The following is a 20318-nucleotide window of genomic DNA, read 5'->3' on the forward strand; positions in this document are numbered from 1 at the left end:
TGAAGCTCTAAAGCAATGCTGCCCTAGGAGCCTGAGGCCAGGGCACCGAGGAAAGAATCCACCTCGGGGAAAGAGACGCCGCCTGAACTGAGGTCCCTGTGCCTTCCTCGTCACCATCCAGGGCCTCTGGCCCAGGTGAGAGGCACGAGCAGCCCGAGGGCATCCACTCAGCAGTGACCCCTGGGCAGCCCGACACAGAGCAGTAAGGCCTCCAAAGGCAGCTTATCCACAGGAGGAGGCTGAACTTTCTGAGGCGGCTCTGTGCTCGGCTTTGCTCAGGGCCGCCTCTCCACACCTTCAGCTCCAGGTGCTCCCAGGAACAGCCACACGCCTCAGTGTGCTGCTCTGCTCCTGAGGAGCTGCCCCTGCTCCCTGGGCTGTGACCACTAGCTCTCACACCTCAGCCACACATAGGCTTTCCAGTAAGTACAAAGAAGACTCTAGCAACACTATCAACTGAAATTGCTAAAAGAGTCCTGTGAAGGAAGGAGAACCAGGAGACACGAACTGAACTGGACCATCGGGAATGCCTACTGCAACCCACTCATTTCACATCTGAAGAAGCAGAGGCCAAGACCACACAGCACGCTCGAGTGGACCCAGAACCAAGGTCCAGGCCTCCTACCCTCCACGCATGTGCTGTGTGTTCAGGGCCAACCTGTCAGGGTCGGCAGAGATGAGCTCCCTAAAAATAGCCTTCCAAACACAAATGCTTCTTAAATGGAGTCATACAGCTTTTTTTTTTTTTTCTAACTAGTAAGTGAGTATACAGTGATTTTTGAAAAATATTAAAACAGCCTAAAAAAAAAATAAAATAAAACAGCCTAATTTTCAAGGAATGCTGAGGAAGTGGTCATGTGTTTGGTGGTATAAAATGAGATCACAACTCAATCTTCAAAAATACAAAGATAATAAAGTAATAACATTGTGGGGGAAAGCTCTCAGTTGTGGCTTCCCTTCCCAGAAGTCACATGGCCTACCCGGCAGCCAGGGTGGTCATCAGTCACCACTGCCACAGGAACCGGGGACAGAGAGCAGGTGCCCAGCCCCCACCACCTCCGTCTGCCCTCCCAGACCCTCTCCCCGGGGCCCCCACGTGATGGGGCAGACAAAGCAGGGAAGAAGGGGCTGCTGCTCCACTTCCTGGAAAATCCCAAAGCTCCTGCCCTTCCCCCAGGAGGGGGCTGACGTGAAGAAAAGTTGGGGAAGAGACACCAGTTTATCTCCAAATACAAACCTGACTTTTGACCCCCTAAGACAAAGACAGGCAAGCTTTAGCTTTTCCAGGGAAGACTGGGACTTCATAAGAACGAGATTCAGATCATCTGAGGTCAGAAAAAGCTAACTTTGAAGGGAGACAGACCTGAGTAGGAATCCTGATTCTGCCAGTGACTAATGAAAATGATGAATGACAGGACCTTGGGCTAATTAACCCCTGGATGGCTCACTTTCTAAACCTGCTAAGTGGAGTTACATGGTGTGAGCTATATGGTGAACCCCTGCAGGGCTGTGATGAGGATTAAACATAAATGAGACATAGAAAGTGCTTATTAGGACAGCACCCGGCACACAGCAAGTTTCACTTTCAAGAGATGTGGACACCTCCAAACAAATGGAAGAGATGACAATGAAGGGAATATGATCCCACTGGTTCTCTACAGAGGGATCCCCCTGAGAAAGGTTAACTCGTTGCAAAGGTGCGAGTGGGATTACATACACTGAAAGCAGACAAGAGGGAGGGAAAATAAGGTAGAACGTTAAGCTTTTGGCCTCCAGACCCACCGGTGAGAACAAACACGGCCTGCCCCCTGAACCCCAACTCCCTACCCCACCCCATACCTGCGCCGCTGCGGCGAGTGCTCATGTCCGCCACATATGTCCACTCATTGGTCGCTGGGTTGTACTGCTCCACGGTGCTCAGGCACTGGCGAGAGGCCCCATCATAGCCCCCGACAGCATACAGCTTCCCTGGAACAGACAAAGTGGCCAGGGGTGGGAGGGTGTTTTGGACCCTGGCATGAAACTGGAGCGTAGCTGAAATTCCGCCTGTAACCCACCAGCACACCCTCACCTCCATCAGGGTTCAGGGCTCCTTCCCCAGGAAGACCAAACAGAGCAAGCATCCTTCATGATTCTGCCTCCTACTTCCTCTGAAGTCCTGGGCTCCTCCTCAAAGCAGTACAGAAGCTTTATCTCAAAAAGCACCCCAAACACCCAGTGCAAAGCTATGGCCTGGCGTCACCAGGGCTCAACATATTCTCACTGGTGAACTATATTAGATCTTCTCTGGAACAAGGCACCAGGGAGATGGAAAATTTAAGGGCCCCTGCTGCAGCCAGGCTGGCAGACTGTCTGGCTAAAGGCTCACAACAGCAAACAGAACAAATATAGAAAGATATTCTCCAACAGGAACCCAAACATTGTCTTCAACATGTTTTGTACTCTATCCACCACCCAGGCAGGCAAAGTGTGTGAATGGAGTGCTCTGTGTGCACTCTGGGCTAGAGTGGCTGGAATTGATCTGCTGTAAGATCCCCTTACAATTTCTGAGCCATGCACAAGAACCTCGGAGTACCATCATCTATTTTTTTTCTTTATCTTGGAATAGGCAAAGATTTACTTAACCAAAAACAAAAAGTGCAATCCTAAAGAAAAATATTGATCTATTGGATTACATTCAAGTTAAACTTTAAAAAAAAAAATTGAAGGATAATTGCTTTACAATGTTGTATTACTTTCTGCTGACCATCACCTATTTTTATAATAAAGTACTGTAAGCTATTATCGAAGAGCATCATTTTGGCCTAAGGATGGTGGTGAGGTTGGGCAAGGGGCAGGAAACTGGTATTTGAGCTCTCCCAGAGAGATTTGAACATTTGGGTTTAACATGTAGCCTTAGAATGCAGTGGGATTCTGTGTGTGTGTGTGCTGGGTGTGGGGGTCCTACTTCATCCGAGGTCTCAGTTCTATGGGGGACCCTGGAGTTATAATAAGGATCTACACTGTAATAAGTGTATAATAAGGATGTATACTAGCTGCAGGCTAAATAAATACCACCAGATGCAAATCTACTTAAAAGGTTACCTAATCAAAAGATTTCTTTTTGGTCAATATGTACTTTCTTAATGGAGACACACCAAGAATGCAACCAATATGTGAAAAATCTGCAGTTATTTTAAGTCAGAAAGAGATTCTCAGGCTAAGAACAATGTTTTACCATCAAGACTTTACTGCATCAAATGTAAAATTATTTCTTCTATCACTGAGCCTGGTTTTGTTTTCTGCCTCAAGAGCCCTCTCAACCGGCCCTTTGGCTCTTGAGACAGAAAGCAAAACCCTGATTCAGACAGGCTCCCCCAGGACCCAAGCTACTCTTGGAGTGTGTGCTGGCTCAGAGGTAACCACCTGCCTGGCCAGTTATCCATCACAAGGGAGGAGACAGGCCAGCGGTGTGGAGGAGACAAGACGCTCCTGAGGGCAATCCCAGTCTCTAAAATACACCATCTCTGCTCTGTTGGGAGCTTCTGCCTCATCTCTCAGCCTCACTGTCCCTTTTTCTACGTAGAGATTCTTCAGGACAGCTGGTAGCTAAAGATCCTGGTTTTCCTGTTTTTGTCCCCAGTTGTCAGTCAGGCTGTGATGTCGTGGTAAGGAGATGAGGAGAGGGAGGCGGCAGCCGAAATAGCTTCAGATTCAGGATGGAGAAGATAAATAAACCCCCAGTCTGTCCTCCGTGTTGACAGGGTGTGCTACCGCACAGCACTTCTGCCATGCAGAACATGCTTACAGAAGCCTCTGTCAAGGGGGTCAGGGGGAATATTTCTGATGAGCGCCATGAAGGCATCTCCTCTAACTCCCATCAACCATCTCAACCCTATGTCAGCTGAAAAAATACCCATTCAAGGTTTCTCCTTTCAGGGATACGCTATTTTTAACCCCTACACTATTGTTTGATATTCCTGACTAAGGAGCAAGGGGGGGAATGGGAAGGTGGCTAGACAAAGCACTTATGCTTGGCAGACAAATCAATTTCTGTTTCACCAGGAGGATGAGATTGCAAGAAGCAATTTATCTTGGTAGGAGGACAAAATCCTTGCACTCACTAAGGTGACTTGTTCTGTGTGTTAGAACAATATACTTTTAAATTAAAATTTAAACTATGTAATACTGGTACAGACCAAGAGATGCAGCACGAGAAAATTACATTCCTATTAATGTCTAACTCCCTGCCCAACACTCTCCCCGAAGCACTCGTGTGAGCTGTGTGTACACGTGAGAAAGAGAAAATGCCTGTGTACCTGTGTGAATGCACAGATTCTCCACTAAATTCCCACTTCAGGACAGGCTAATAAGTCAGTGTTGTCCTGTGAAGTATAGCAGTTGAGTACAAATAATACTCTATGGTTTAATATGTTGAAGTCATATATATTTCTAAAACTCCTCTCAGTTACTAATAACATTTGCCAATGGTCTGAGTTAGAACCTGGAGACCTGGGTTCAAGGAGTGACTGTGCTCTTTTCCAGTGTGGGACAGGCACACTGATTACTCCTTTGGGACTCAGCTTCCCCTTCTGAAGAGTAGAGGAAATCCAAGTCCTGCCCTTCTCCTTCGAGAGAGTTTTAGGAACAAAACGAGAAACTGGATATGAAGGCGCTTGGCGCTCCAGTGCGCTGTCCAGCCAGGCCCCAGACCACACCCCTCTTCCTACCTCACCACACGCATCATTCCTGACTGAGCAGGACCCAGCACCAACCTTCCCTTCAGACTAATCACAACTGGGGAAAGTCACCCACCTCACTCAGGGCTCTGCTGACAATCCTCGACATAAAATATGAGGACAAAACTGATTAAACAACTGACTCTCACCCTCCCAAACACACTGTATTCCTGGGTTATATCTTGACTCTGGACTTCCCATCTTGTGATATAGATAAATAGCCAAAACGAGAGCCCAGCATTTTCCCTCTAGGCTCCTCCTGGTACCCACAGTCCAGCTCACCTAATTTCTAGCCTTGGGCCAGTAGCTACACCTCTCTGAGTCTCAACCTCTCTCATCTGCTAATCAGGAAACTAGTATCCAACTCGGCAGTAAGGAGAGGAACAGAGCCAGGACACTGGAAGAAGGCCCGGGGGCCAGGGCAGGAAAAGAAGCCATCCGTTGTCGCTCCTTACCTTCTACAACACCCACGCCTACACTGCTACGGCGCGTATTCATCGGGGCCACGAAGAACCACTCGTTGGTCTTGTAGCTGTAGGCTTCTACCGACGCCAGCCCTGGGAGACAAGCAACTCGTGAGGTTTCTATGGTGCCAGGCCTCACCCTGCTGGGCTGAGAGTGAGGATGGGGCAAGAGTGCAGACCTGGGGGCCGAAAACCTGGGGGAGTATGACTCAGCAATACCTCTGCCTCACCATGCATCCCATGGCACCTCCATAAACACATCTGCAGTGTCTGTCTGAGGGGACCACTAAGACCTGACCTAGAGAGTGGGCTGTGAGAAGAATGAGGGTCTAAAGTAAATCATAAAACCACAGAATGGACTAAATACCTGAGATTGCCTCACTGAACACCTATTTCAACCTTCTTTCCCCTTGTCTTCCTCAATTTTAGAGGCTAGAAAGATGAAAACTTGTCTTCCCAGACTTCCTTAGAGCTGGGGGTGACCAAGTCAATGCAATCTAAGCAGGATTTCTGAAATAGCCTTTGATTTTCTGATAAGAGCCCCCCTTCTCAGCCCTGACCCCTTCCCCCCACCCCACTACTTCTTGCTACCTGGAATACAAACGTTTTGGCAAGAGCTGTAACAGCCACCCTGTGACCATGAGGACAAGTCTAAGAGACTCTGCAAGATCTTGGCCCAAGATCCTTGAACAACTAAACCAAGTCAGCAACTGCCAACCTCTGACTTTGGTTCACAAGTAAAACAAAAGCTCTCATTTGTTTAAGCTATGGTGTAGTCAGGTTTTCTACTAGCAGTCAAAAGCAATGCCTAAAAGAAACAATGCCCCACTATCCTTTGTTCTCTTTATTCCCAGTCCCCCCTCATTAGAAGCAGCCTCCGGAGGTGCTATATAACTTGGAATGACATGAAAGAGGCAAAGAGAAGGTTGCAAACGTTTACCAACTAGTGAAGACAGAAATGAAATTTCAGAGGGATAAAGCATATTGTTTTTCATGTCACTGGGGACCAAAAGAGTCAAGTGTTTACAGAGACCTCCACCTGGAGATAGAAGAGGCAAGATAATTTCTCCAAGTCCATGTCCACTAGTATCAATAGTTTCCGATTCTGACTTTGGAGCGAGATGAACACCAGGAGCAAGGAGACGCTTCTGCAGTGTCACAGCCTTGCACAGTTTTGGTGGGGCAGCAGGGAGGGCAATGGAGAAAGGCGTGTGACTCAAGCCAAGTCTCTTCCCACAACTGAACCTCAGCTCTCCCGTCTGTTCAGCAGAGGGTTCAGATCACAGTCCCGAGACACCCTCCAGTTGAGCTTGCTCTATGATTTGTCTGTGGAGTAAAAGAGTTCCCAGACACTAGAAAGGATAAAAGGGACTCTTCTGAGGGTAGGGTACTTCCTGGAACCTAGAAATGAGAGCACATGGATGGTATTGTGTGTGTAGGAAGGTGTGACTCTGACACACAAGCTGGGAGGGGAGGAAGGATGGGTATGTTCTTGGGACAGTAGCTACAGAGAGACCAAAGGTTGGCCCAAGAGCTGGCTGAGCAAACCAGGCTTGTGGGTTGTTATTCAGTTGTGTCTGACTCTTTGTGACCCCTTGGACTGTAGCCTGCCAGGCTTCTCTGTCCATGGAATCCTGCAGGCAAGAATACTGGAGTAGGTTGCCATTTCCTACACCAGGGGATTTTTCCCAACTCAGGGACCGAACCTGCATCTCTTATGTCTCCTGCATTGGCAGGAGGATTCTTTACTGCTGTGCCACCTGGGAAGCTTCAAACCAGAGTAACATGGAGTGCATGTCTCAGGCTGGATGGTGACTGAGTCCAGGACCTACCAGTACTGCCATCAAAGCCCCCCACGGCATAGAGCAGGTCATTGAGCACAGCTGCACCCAGCGTGCTCCGGCGCTCCTGCATGCTGGCGATGGACGTCCACTGGTCCTTCACCCCATCATACACGTCCACTGTCCGCACACGCAGTGAGCCATTGAACCCGCCCACTGCATACACATGGCCAGCCATGAACACCACACCTGAGGCACAGGAAACCAAGGCATCAGGGTCATCTCAAACAGCTGACGACTCACATTTCGATAAGTGACAATGTGGGAATGAGGCAGGCATATAAATACTGATAGTTTAACAAAGAAGGTGATCTCCAACTTGTGATATTTGGAAATCACTATGGGACTCATTGGATTTCTTCTCAGATTTGCATTGCTAATTTTGTTTGTGTCAAGCAAATATTTGCATTAGCCTAAAGTCCCTAAGCACATAAGAACCGATCCCAGAAGGTACAGCTAGAAAGTGCGCAGGTGGGGAAGGGAAAGGAAGGGAGTGTGGAATGCACAATGTTTTCAGAACCAGGGAGCAGAATTTCAGCACCCTGCCGAGACCCGCAGGGTGGGAGGGGGAGCTAGGGACAGCCGGCACACTGGGAGACCGCGCAGCTCACCGGGAGACCGCGCAGCTCACCGGGAGACCGCGCGGCTCACCGGGAGACCGCGCGGCTCACCTGCTCTGCATCTCCTGGAGGGAAGCTCAGCGATCTGGTCCCAGCGATCCTCTTCAAAGTCATAGCACTCCACGCTGCGGATGGCCTTGGGTGCCTGGCCACCAACCACGATCATGACCTCCAGAGAGACAAGCGGACATTAGCTGGCTGCCCCAACATCCAGACCTATGGGTCACCAACCCCTGCTACATACATGCTCACTGCTCAGGGTCCATGGATGACCTGAAGTGCCAGTTTACAGAGCTACATACATGAAGATGCTGCCCCTGATCACCAACAAGTATGAATATTCAAGAAAAGTCTAGTGAACATCTTCCCACAGAAACACAAGCATTAAGTCTATGCTTCCCAAGTGCCCCTACTCACAGTTGTATTAGGGCCATGTGAGGCCACTTGGGGCATCTTCTACCATCTGCGTGTCCTTAAGGACCGGGGGCAAGGAGACTAAATTTTATATTGAAACAAAATATTCATATATATATATATATCTCAACATATGAATGTATTTTAGAATAGAGTATAGAAGTTGGATGCATTTTTAAGATAAAATTAATTCAAAAATATTTTTGAATGAATAGACTGTAGGGGGTACTTATTCACTGGAGTATGGGAAAAAAATTGTAAAACACTGTTTTGTGGTGGTTACCACAAAGATGTATGTAACTGATGATGTCCTGAAAAATGTTACTAGTACTATTTCTACAAGTAGGGTAGCAGCTACCACTGCCAGTCATCATGTGAAGTATGTTGTCATCGCAACTTAGTGAGGCAGATATTGCCATCCACACTGATAGGTCAGGAAAGTAAAGCTCAGAGAATATAGGGAAACTGCCCAGGGCCACACAGCTAAGAGCAGCAGAAGAGAGACTGAAAGCCAAGCGCATCTGACACAGAGGTGAAGGCAGGCCCTCTCCGCTACTCACTACCCCACTCTAAAGACAGGGTCTGTGCCAGGACAGCTCACTATACAATGGTTTTCAAACTGCAGGTCACATTTCTTTGGTGGGTCATGAAATCAATTTTTTTTTTATGAAATCAATTTTAAAAAGTTTCAATCAGCACACTTTTAATAGAACAGCACAGAAAATACCACAAGGATGTTATCTCATGAAATACTTGTTCTGGTTATACATACACATATGTGTCTCCTGTAAAGCAATTTAAGCATATTTCTTAGTGTAGGATGTAGTATTTAAAAACAAACAAAATAATGAAAGTCACTGTTTTGGCTGTAGCAACAGAACGTCATCACTCTATTGTGGTATCCCCATTGCTATGACAATTGTCATGAGCTATTAATAAATAAAAATTAAAGCACCAGAGTTAACAAAATTTTACATATTTCAACAAGCTTACACAAAATTCATGGGTGTCCCACAACGACATTACTCTCACTCACTCATTCCAATATGCTTTCTTAAGTGGAGAGAAAGAGATGAAGTCACAGGCAAACAATCAATATAAGTCACAGGATCTTCTCATTACCTGAGGCTTGTCTTATTTACCCCAGTGGATCTCAAACTTCAGTGTGCATCAGAATCCCCTTGAGGGCTTGTTAAGACACAAACTGCTGGGCCTCACCCGCAGAGTTTCTGGTTTAGTAGGTCTGAAGTGGGCCTGAGAATACATATTTCTAACAAGTTGATGTTGATGCTGCAATTCGAAGAGTCACACTTTGATAACCACTGTTTTCCTCCTACAAATATAGGGATTTCCTGATGATGTGCCATTAACCATTTTTGCCATTATACTTATCATAGTGTTCTTTACTCCTCCTCAAAGTGATTTTGGGGAGAAGAGTGATCATCGAAATCTGTGTCAGCACACAGGAGCACACCCCTCAGCTGAACATTATCCACCATAGAGGGAGACAGATATAGGGCTGACCACCATTGCTCAAAATCAATTATTTATGCCCCAGGATTCTAGAATCAGGCTCACCCACTGCCCATGTGGGTGGTCAATGGTCATCAGAGTTAGTCTGCAGCTCCTTTGTGACCAAATGTGAGTGACCAGTGTTCAAAAACTCAGAATTCAGTTCTGACTTCTGGACTATCCCAAAGGAACCCAGGACACATAGTCCAGGCTCAGGGATGCTGTTGCCTCCAGAAATAAATGTTCTGCATTTGACTTTCCTCTGCTCAGGAGGTCTGCTGCTCTCTGTCAGGAGCAGTCCTTTTCAGAGAGATGCAGAATTCTCCATTATTTCCTATCAGTAATTCTTGTCTGAGATCCACGAACAGTTCAAGAGGGGACGTTAATGAACACAGCCTCCTGGCAAACTTCAGACAATGCCCAACTTCTTCCTCCAGGGCTGAATGACCTGAGTTCATAAACATACCTAGAATTTGTACTGCCTTTCTGGTTTTGAGTTGGTCAAGTTAAAATGAAGTCAAACCATTTAAAGGATTTTCTTTGACATCTGATTTTGGGGCTAAGTAGGAATAAAACTAGTTTTTAGCTTTCTTTCTGCAATGACCTCAAGTATCCAAAATCCTCACACAAGTTGTTTCCTCTCCTTAAAATACTCTTCCCCAATCTGATTCCCCTCCTCTAACACCTGCTTATCTTTCAGGTCTCAATTTACACATCACTTCCTCCAAGAGAACCTCTTGACCTCGAAAGCTGAATCACAGGTCCTTCCCCAAGATTACATACGCCCAGGGTTCTCCCACTAAAAGTGCCCAATTTTATGCTCTGTCTGGTAACTTTGTCTCCCCTCTAGACAGTTAGCCCTGCCAGCACAACAAAAAAAATCTGCCTCAATTACTAAGATAATCCTTGGGCCTTAGGCTACCAGGTAAAAGTAATGACTCAGATATTTATTTAGAATAAATGAATAGTAAAGACCACATACAAAGAGTTAAATTAAAAAACACAGTTTAAAAAAAAAATAGCCAGAATATCTCTTTCTTGGATTAAGACATGTTGGACACCAGATTACAATTCTAGGGACAGAATTTGAGGAAAAAAGCAAAAAGTGAAAGAGGGAGCTTTTCCCATCTTTTGATTCAACCTCCAGAAGACAGAAGCTATCAATTCTTTGCAGCAACTATCAAAGCTTCTGCCATAAACAAAAAAAAAGGCAAAGCTTCGGGTGACTTAACCATGTCCCAGAAACTATCTTCCACCAAAGTAGGGAGATATCAGTACATTCGTATTGGAGAAAATCCAGCACTTGTCTCTGAGAATTTCCACAGTAACACAGAAACAATATTAAAGAAATGCAAAAATTGGATGTACACAGACAAAAATGATACAGAAGAAGGTTTTCAAAATAAATTTACCTTTGAGCTCATAAAACCACTGGTGAGAGGCTGTACAATGATCTGGGAAGAGCAATTATGAGGTTTTGCAAATCATTGCTTTCTGAAAATGTGGAGGCAGCTCAAGGCAGAGGGAGGAATAGGTGTGCTTTCTGCTTCTCTCGTAAGCATAAGAAACCCAATTTCTATGGCAGGTCTTGCAAAAAAACATCATACATGGAGCACTATGCTCATTGCCGTGTAATTGCGCAGTGTAAAAAAGAACAAATTTCCTATCTTGACTACTAATGGATAGTTGTTTCCATAGATACCTGAACTTAGCAACCAATTAGATAAAAATGAGTATTCCCCAGAGTCTATGTGTATTACATCTCTGAAACTGTAAACTTCCAGCTACTTAAAGAAACCACAGTTTGTCAGGGCAAGAAGAGACTTGATCCATTCTTTCTTGTAAGCCCACATTTGACATTTCCAGAAAAACTCAGGCCCAAAGAGTTCAATAGGCCTATTTCTTTCTTTCCCCAACATCCTAAGTCTTACTTTACTAAAGATGTGTAATGTCTTTAATACAAATTAGTAAATCAAATCAGCTTGTTTAATGACCACTATTTTTAACATTTATCCTTCAAGGTAACTAACTCTGAGTTAAGAACTATCAGTGGTCATATGGGAATCACAAAATAAAGAACTGGTTCCAGGCTAACAATCATGCTAGACCAAACTTAATCACATTCAAGGTCAGCAGCGTGCTTGGGAGTCCGACAGGGCACCCAGGGCCCTGACTCCAAGTCTCAGTCATCACTGTGTAGAAGGCTGCAGATCCCCTGGGGAGGAGGGAGTTCTGGGTGACACAACATTGGTGAGCCAGACTTGACAGGGCACAGCTACTGGATAGACTCCCAAGGAAAACACCCTCATTTTAGAAAGCCAAGTGGTCGTTTGCTTCAGGGATGTTTGAGAGACCATGGAAAAACTATCTGATTTCTTAGGAAGGAAACTGCACTCCCAGCATAACAAGATGGCTTTTAAAAACAAAAACACATCATACTATCTCTTTCACTTGGATGAGTCTGACTCTACCAGTGTGACCTGGGAGCCAAGGCTGTTGCCCCTCCTTACAATCTAACGACTGCTCTATACAAAGAGCCATTAGCGAGCAGAGACTGGCCAGAAAAAGGGCAGTGAGTGAACAGCGCAGAACTTCCCAGCCAGACCCAGACCCTAACTCGTAGACTCTGCGCTCAGGTGAGTGGAATGAACTAGGCTCTGCACAGTGTTCACAGGCAAAGGTAGAGTGTGTGTCCAAACTCTCTTCCACGACCGGTGAGCTGGGCAGAAGGCAGGCCCAGCCAGTCGGTCCCTCGGGCCAGGGCAGGAAGCGAGTCTCTCTTACCCTGGTGCGTGGGGCCGCAGGGCTAACACCAAAAATTCATCCGAAGGAGCATGTCGAGGTTGAGGCAGAAGACTTGTCCCAAGCAGGTTCCTGAGCAACAGGTGCTCCAGGCAAGGACTGACAGCCAGGATGCAGAAATGAGGGGTGGAGAAGCAGCAACGCAAGAGCAATATCCGGGGGAGGAGAGCACAAGTGGGAAATGGACTCTGGGGCCAGACACACCTGTGCTCAAACACCAGCCCCGTCACTAACTCACTGTGTGAACATGGGCAGCCACTCACCCTTGCCAAGCTCACTTCCACTACCTAAAACACCAGGATGACAGGATACTTCCCCCATGGGTGTCAGGAGGCTTAAATGATATAAGTCATTTAGTGCAGCACTTGGTAAAGAGCACACACTAAATGTTAGCTTCTATTATTAGCTCAATGCCAGAATCATTACTACCATTTAAAACAGTTGCTAAAAAACAGATTCTCAACAAATGGTAGAAAAGGATACTTATGATCTGTGAATGGGATGGTGAGCACCAGTAACTCCAGGGATAATGATGGGGCTTTTTCAGGACCCCAAAGTGTTTTCCAAGGTACAGCCTGCATCTATTGGAAGGATCAAGATGAGGGAAGAGCAGTGTCCACTCACCAGCCTGGCCCAGGAGAGAAGTCATCCGACCCACCCTGCCAACAAGCCTTGGCAACACTATCTTCCGAAAGCAGGACAGCCCAACGTAGGAGGAAGCCACCCACTATCAGCCGAAATGAGCTTTTGGTGTCATCTAAAAGTTTAATAGAGATGTCAGCTGAACTGAGATGACAGTGAAAAGGGCCACATTCAGTACATCTCTAAAGGGTTTATTTCCATCTTCCTGAAATCTCATTTCTCTGCTACCATCTGCAGCACATGGTAATGTAGGAGTGTTGTGAGTGTCTGGGAGACAGCCCCTAGTTGTCCATGGCAACCCAGCCATGGGGAAAGTGCTGGGCAGTGAATGTGTGGGAGCTCAGATGAGGCTATTAGCTGTTCTGGCTTGAATGTGTCAGTATGATCAGTGTGTATGAGGCACAAGAAAAAAATCCCTTATTAGCCTCTGCAGCTATCTCAAGGCAGAGTCTTGCTTCTTCCAGGGAGGGGATTTGGCTGGCAAACAGTTCACTGCTGAGAACTGCTGAAAACAATACAAATCTCTCTCCACCACTTAGTTTCTCAAAGTCAGCTTTGTCAGAAAGCCAACTTGGACTGGACTCATGAAAGCCCAAACCTGCTGGCCGCTGGAATTCCTGTGGCCACTCTTTCAGGGAGCCCCATTGTCTCCTAACTTCTCTTCTTCCTCATTTGGCCACTTCTATATTTCTACCTCACCTTCTCAAAAGGACTTCTTAAAAGTCCTCCAAGGGTAAGAATTGGGTTTCTTTCTACCCAGTATTCAGCTAAAAAGCTTTTGTAAAGTGTGGAGGCACGGTCTGGAATCCCTCTGTTAAACCTCAGCTCAGCTATTTACTAGCTATGCTTATAGACACATCACAAATTCTTTGGTACTCCTCCACTCAAGACATGGAACCTAATCACCACCCTTGCCGTGAGTGTGGGCTAGACTTGCTGACTTGCTCCCACCAAATAAAATATAGCAGAGGTGATGGAATATCACTTTGAGAGAGGGTTATTAAAAGACTACAGCTCCCGTTATGGGCGAGCTTTCCCATTCTTCTACTGTAGAAATTACTCACTCTGAGGGAAGCCAGCTGCCATGTGTTGAGGACACCCAAGTAGCTTATGGGGAAGGCCATGGGGTGGGGAACTGTTGCCTACTAGCAACCACGAGAGTGAGCTTAGAATCAGATCCTCCCTAAACGAGCCTGGAGGGGACTGCGGTGCGAACCAGCAGCTTGACCACAGCCTAACAAGAGGTCCTGCACCAGGACAATACAGCTAAGCCCCTCCAGGATCCCTGCCCGCAGAAACTGTGAGATAACAAACGCTTGCTGTGTTAAGCCACCAAATTATGGTAATCTATAATGCAGAAAGTGATAATAATACATAGCAAGAAGGTGACATAACCCAAGATTCAGTTTCCTCATGCATAAAAGGAGGATGATGACAGGCTTCACAATCCAATGAGGTAACAGATGTAAATCACTCAGCCCAGTGCCTGGCACATGCTCGGCAATTAGACCTGCTACCAACATCCGTGTGGGGTTAGTACCATGTCATGGTCAAAAGCAAAGACTTTGAGTTGACCAGACCCATAAAGAACTCTTAGAAGTCAATAATTAGAAAATAATTTTTTAAATGTGAAAAGATTTGAACACAGATTTCACCAAAGAAGACATACAAATGACAAATAAGCACATGAAAAGATGTTTGACATCAAGAACCAGAGAAATTTACATTAAAGTCACAGTGAGATGTGACCACATACCTATTAGAATAGCCAATTTTTATTTTTAAAAAATAGATAATACAAGTATGGTGAGACAATGGAGTAACAAAGACTCACATACATTGCTGCTGGGAAAGCAGAATGGCACCGTCATCTAAACAAATAGTTTAACAATTTCTTAAAAAGTTAAACATATAGTTGCCACTCAGCCCAACAATCCTACTCCCAAAAGAATGTATTTACCCAAGAGAAATTAAAATATATGTCCACACAAAGATCTATAAGTGACTGTTCAAAGCAGCTTTATCTGTAAAAGCCAAAAGACTGGACACCAAACGTCCATCAACTGAAAAATGGATAAACAAAGTATAATACATTCATAAAATGGACTATTCCTTAGAAATAAAAAGAAATGAACTCCTGATGCATGAAACAACATGGATGAATCCCAAAAGCATTATCCCATAATGCTAAGAGATATAAGGCAAGATCAAAAAGCTGCATATGGCATAAAGACATTTATAGGACATTCTAGAAAAGAGAAGACAGTAAGGACAGAAATCAGATCAGTAGCTATCAGGAGGTGGGGGTGGGAGAAGGGGCTTGACTACAAAGCAACACAAGAGAATTTTTTAGAGTATTTAAAATATTCCATATTTTGATGAAGATGATGGTTATATGACTGTGTATAGTTGTCAAAATTCATCAAACTGCATCCCTAAAATAAAAGCAAATTTTACTGTGAATAAATTATTATGCCTCAATAAACCTAAAAGAAAATAATCTGGGATGTTGATAATGAGGGAAGCTACACACTGTAGAGGCAGAAGGTATACGGGGAATCTCTACCTTCCCCTCAATTTGGCTATGAATCTAAAAGTGCACTAAAAATATAAAGTCTTGACTTAAAGAAATAAATGTATTAGAAATGCATCTTTTAATAAGATGAATGAGATATTATAGTGCTGTAATGAAAGAATATTTTGCTGAAAAAGAAAAAGAAAAAAAGAAAGGAAAAATGAAGGGAAGGCGAGAAGAAAGGGTAAACGGAAGAGGGGAAAGAAGGAAAAAGAAAAAAATAAAAGAAGGAGAAAGAAAAGAATCTTTTTTCATCTGCCACCAAAACCTGAAAACCTGTTCCTGGAGGCAGGTTGGCACAAGAATTTGTAATGGAACACCTTGTTAAAACCCCAGCTCTATACTCTCTAGCTGTGTAACTTGGCAAGTCACTTAACCTCTCTGAGTGAACTCTGTAGAGCAGAGATATGACCACACTGACCTATTTCTGTCACAGTTTAATGAGCTCAGTCTATAATCTTCACAGTGACAGCTCCCCTCAGCACACCCCATTCCTCAACCCTGCAGTAGGGATCTTGTTAATTCAAGTGCCCACACAGTGGTGACAGGAGTAAGAGTTTGAGAAGCAGGGTGGACAATACAATCTTACATCATTCAAAGATTAAAGCTGGGGGAACAACGAGGCAAAGAGTAGCCATGCCTTTTTTTTAAGTCCCTACAACAGATTCAAAGGAAATCATGGTTCCAGTCGCCTGTAGAAGGCTATGTGCCCAGAAATCTAAACATTTCATTGGAAAATAAATGGTTCTCAAGGAGTAGAGGCAACATGGGGACATCTTTGGCTTCCTGAAACAAGGGGTGGACTCTGCTCAACTACAGACAAAGTATCTGGGAAGGGGCACAAGGTATGTTGCTGAGGTTGGAGGTCGGGCTATTTAGTTCAGGCCCAGACACACACTTGGCTTTGATTTTCAAAACTGTTTTTTTTTGTGTGTGTGGGGGTGTATGTGGTAACACCCAGATGGGGAACCTATAAAAAGGAGAGGTCACTGGCTATGGTTACCACACAAAGAAAATGGGCCAGTGATGCACCACTTCCTTAGCTCCAGAATACACTCACCGGGGAAACACATCATTACCCTGGTATCAGAAAGGATGAGAAACTCAGCTTCCAAAGAGAAAAGTCACAGACAAGCAACAAGGCCAGCTGAAAACCCAGGGTGTAAGAAACGGCCTGCACACAAAACAATGCAACGGTGTACCTTAGAATCAGTATTCTTCAGAAACAAAGCTGGTGGAAATTCAGACCATAATTGAAGGTGACATTCAAGTCCATGGGAAAGAGGAAGACTATTGAATAAAATAACTTTGAGGCAACTGGCTCATGACTTACCATACAAACAAAGCTGAATTCCTACTCTCACTCCTTGCACAAAAACCAATTCTAAGTGCATCAAGCAGAAGACAGATCAATTTTTTCAGGATTTCAAAATGTTATATACAAATTTAGAGACAAACTGAAAACTAAGAAAAAAAATTAAAATACATACAAAGACCTAAACTCTTTTAATAGCACATCTAAAAACCATTAATAAAAAAAAATACAGTCCAACAAAAAAAAATGGGAAAAGGACATGAACAGAAAAGTTCCATGCCCCACCCAAAACAAATGTCAAAAATCCCATGAAACTAAGATTAACCTTACTCACAGCTAAAGAAAAGCAAACCAAAACAAGATGCCCTCTTTAAAAGGATATCTGACATATAAATGTTTAGATATCTAAAAATGGAAATTATTGAAAGGCCCATCAATATAGTTACATAAATAACAGCACATAAATAACCGTACATAAATACAATTAAATGCTGTACCCCATTACAATTTAAATGCTGGTTTTACCCATACTGATAACACTGAAGTAGTCTGTGACACTTGGTTGAGTAGACTAAAAAAGATTTCAATCTGTGTAGCAAGAGTCCATTTATCTAAAAGTGTGTGTTTTGATTTATTTGTGAATAAGTGTGCAGAGATATGTCCAGAAGAAATTCACCAAAGTGATTGTCCCTGGGTGGAGGGGTTTCAGGTGGTTTTTACTTTATTTCCAAACTGCAGCATCCTTTTAATAACCTACAATGAGCACATATTTCTATAATAAAGTTATTTTCACTTTGAAAAACATGAAGACATTTCAATGCAATATTCCAACAAAACAAAACACATCAACATGCAGTAAGGCAAATGGTCTATCAGACAGCAGTCCATGCCCTGTAGTTCCCCTTCTAGCCAGCACTGGCAACAGGCGTCAAACAGGTAGGTAAAACTCTCAGGTTTACAAAGGTGGAGCAGGTGCAAGATGGTATGGGTTCAAGAATAGATTTGGAGGGGGGAGAAAAACTCAATTCAAAATCGGGTTCTACCACATTAGCTATGTTGACTTTAGGCAAGTTCCTTAACATCTCTGGCCTTCAGCTTCCTCCTTGCTGAACTAGGATAATTACTTCTACCTTCTGTGGGATACCTTCAGTTCACTGCCTGGTGCACAGTAAGTACTCAATAATGTCACCTGCTTCTATTATTATCTGGGACATTCACATTGCAGCCACTATGTTCTCCATGATCCGGTGTCACACAACAGAATGGAGAGAACATTGAGTCTTGGACAACATGCTTCTTGAGCCCCGTGAAACCCTTCCTGGAAGCAGCAGGTGAGGAGTAAGGCAAACCACAAAGGGGAAGAAGAGGGCAAGGTGAGGGTCGACATAACCCCGGAGTTCACCTGCTTGTAATGGATGAGCCAACATGACTCACCCCTCTCCTCCACCCTTCCTCCTGGGTTGGCTGGGACCTCCCCCATAGACTTCGTATGTTAGGATCCTGGAAAGATGATGCAAATGCCAAGCCAGAAAGAACTTTACAGACTATATATTGCAGCATTCTTTTCATTCTGGAGGTGAGGGACCTGAGGACTGGGGAGAGAAGGGGACTCACAGGGAACCAGAGCAGCCAGCACCCAGCATAGACTCTCCATCATGGTCCCCTGCTATGCTCACCCTTCCCTCCCCCTGGCTCCCTCACATGCTTTCATTTCCCCCATTCCTTTCCCCTGCCTTATTACCTGTCGGGCTCCTCAAGGGCCCTTCTCTCCTCTGGCAGCCCTAATTGTCTTTATTGGCTCTGTGGTGAGGGGAGAAACTAGACTAGGGCTATTCTGACTCAAAGGATGGCCTAGAGAGAGGATTGCTGTGGCCACCACTAAGTCAAAACTTGCACAGCCATTCCTCTGCTTCCAAATGAAATAGAGCCCAAACCCTGGTGTGAAACAAGAAAGAGAGAAGAAGACAAGAGCTTGAGTTCTTCTCAAAACTCCCTGGTGACACTGAAAGTTACCTTGACACTCTTAGGAAAGGAAGACCCTGGAAGAGAGAGGTACCAGCAGACTCGAGAAGAACCAGCAGACTCCATCTCCTAGGTGCTAAATACAACTGAGATGCGGGGCAGCCATGGGTGAGGAGAGAGTTGGAGGCAGGTGTGCAAGGCCATTTTCCCAGGTCACAATCTCAACTCTTGGTAGTGGGCTAGGACTTACCTTGGGCAGGCTGACTGGAGTCCGGGGCTTGGTCCTTGGGTTTTTAATCAAGAGCCTCTGATCCAGAGGGAGCAGATGGTATTTCATGGCCTCGATGAGGAAGTCCTTACAGGTGTTGTTATTCTTTATCAAAGCTTCTTCTTCAACTGTCTAAAGGTAATAACCCACAGGTGATCCCATTTCCTAAGCCATCTCCCTGGGCTGAGTCATTCCTGTGCTCCCACACTCATCCATTCCCACATCGCATTGTCTCAAACCCCAAGACCAAGGTCCAGAGTTATAGCCTGGTGCCCACCTCCTGCATCTCAAGAGTGCAATGGAGTAAGTGATGAAGCTCTGGCATCAAATCCCAGCTCTACCACTTACCTCCTCTGATCCTCAGTTTCCTCATCTGTAAGATGCAAGGCAGGCATATTAAAGTATCCCACAACCTCACATGTTGTATTTTCTTGTAAATGTAAATAATATAAAGACAATTTATTGTCCCTAAGGCTTCTTTCTACATGCCCCCTGACTGGAATGTATTAGGTTGGTGCAAAAGTAATTTCAGTTTTGCATTGCTGAACTTTGCTGTTTGAATTGAAATACATTCTTGGATAAATGTGGTTATGTTATGTATCATTTTAATGTGCATTTCTCGCTTTATATTTTCTTTGCTAATGACTAATTACTTGCTATTTATATTTATTTTAGACTATAGAAATGATGTTAGACAAAAACCAAATTTGAGTGATCTGAGATCAAAATGGGTTGTAAAGCAGTGGAGACAACTTACAACATCAACAATGCATTTGGCCTAGGAACTGCTAATGAACGTACAGTGCAGTGACGGTTCAAGAAGTTTTATAAAGGAGACAAGGGTCTTGAAGATGAGGAGCGCAATGGCCAGCCATCGGAAGTTGACAACGACCAACTGGGAACCATCATCGAAGCTGATCCTCTTACATCTACATGAGAAGTTACTGAAGATCTCAATGCCAACCACTCTATGGTTGTTCAGCAAATTGGAAAGGTGATAAAGCTCGATAAGTGGGGGCCTCATGAGCCGACCAAAAATATTTTTTAAAAAATCATTGCTTTGAAGTGTTGTCTTCTCTTATTCTATACAATAACAATGAACTTCCAATAAATTTCTCAATTGGATTGTGATGTGTGATGAAAAGTGGCTTTTATATAACAACTGGCAACAATAAGCTCAGTGGT

The 20318-nt window shown here is 44.6% G+C and overlaps 1 protein-coding gene across 3 annotated transcripts in view; it reads right to left on the minus strand.

Annotated features, from left to right (window-relative positions):
* The window catches only part of KLHL3 (kelch like family member 3), a 130302-nt gene that overhangs the window by 12976 nt on the left and 97008 nt on the right, over positions 1–20318 (minus strand). For all 3 annotated transcript variants that reach the window (XM_069592145.1, XM_069592143.1, XM_069592144.1), the window contains exons 8-12: positions 19116–19265; positions 7695–7812; positions 7015–7212; positions 5174–5275; positions 1840–1968 (exon numbers count right to left, since the gene is read on the minus strand). In XM_069592145.1, the coding sequence (XP_069448246.1) occupies positions 1840–1968; positions 5174–5275; positions 7015–7212; positions 7695–7812; positions 19116–19265 (697 nt within the window). The remainder of the gene's footprint in view (positions 1–1839; positions 1969–5173; positions 5276–7014; positions 7213–7694; positions 7813–19115; positions 19266–20318) is intronic.

This window comes from Ovis canadensis, chromosome 5 (assembly GCF_042477335.2).
Source record: "Ovis canadensis isolate MfBH-ARS-UI-01 breed Bighorn chromosome 5, ARS-UI_OviCan_v2, whole genome shotgun sequence".
NCBI classification, from domain to species: Eukaryota; Metazoa; Chordata; class Mammalia; order Artiodactyla; family Bovidae; genus Ovis; species Ovis canadensis.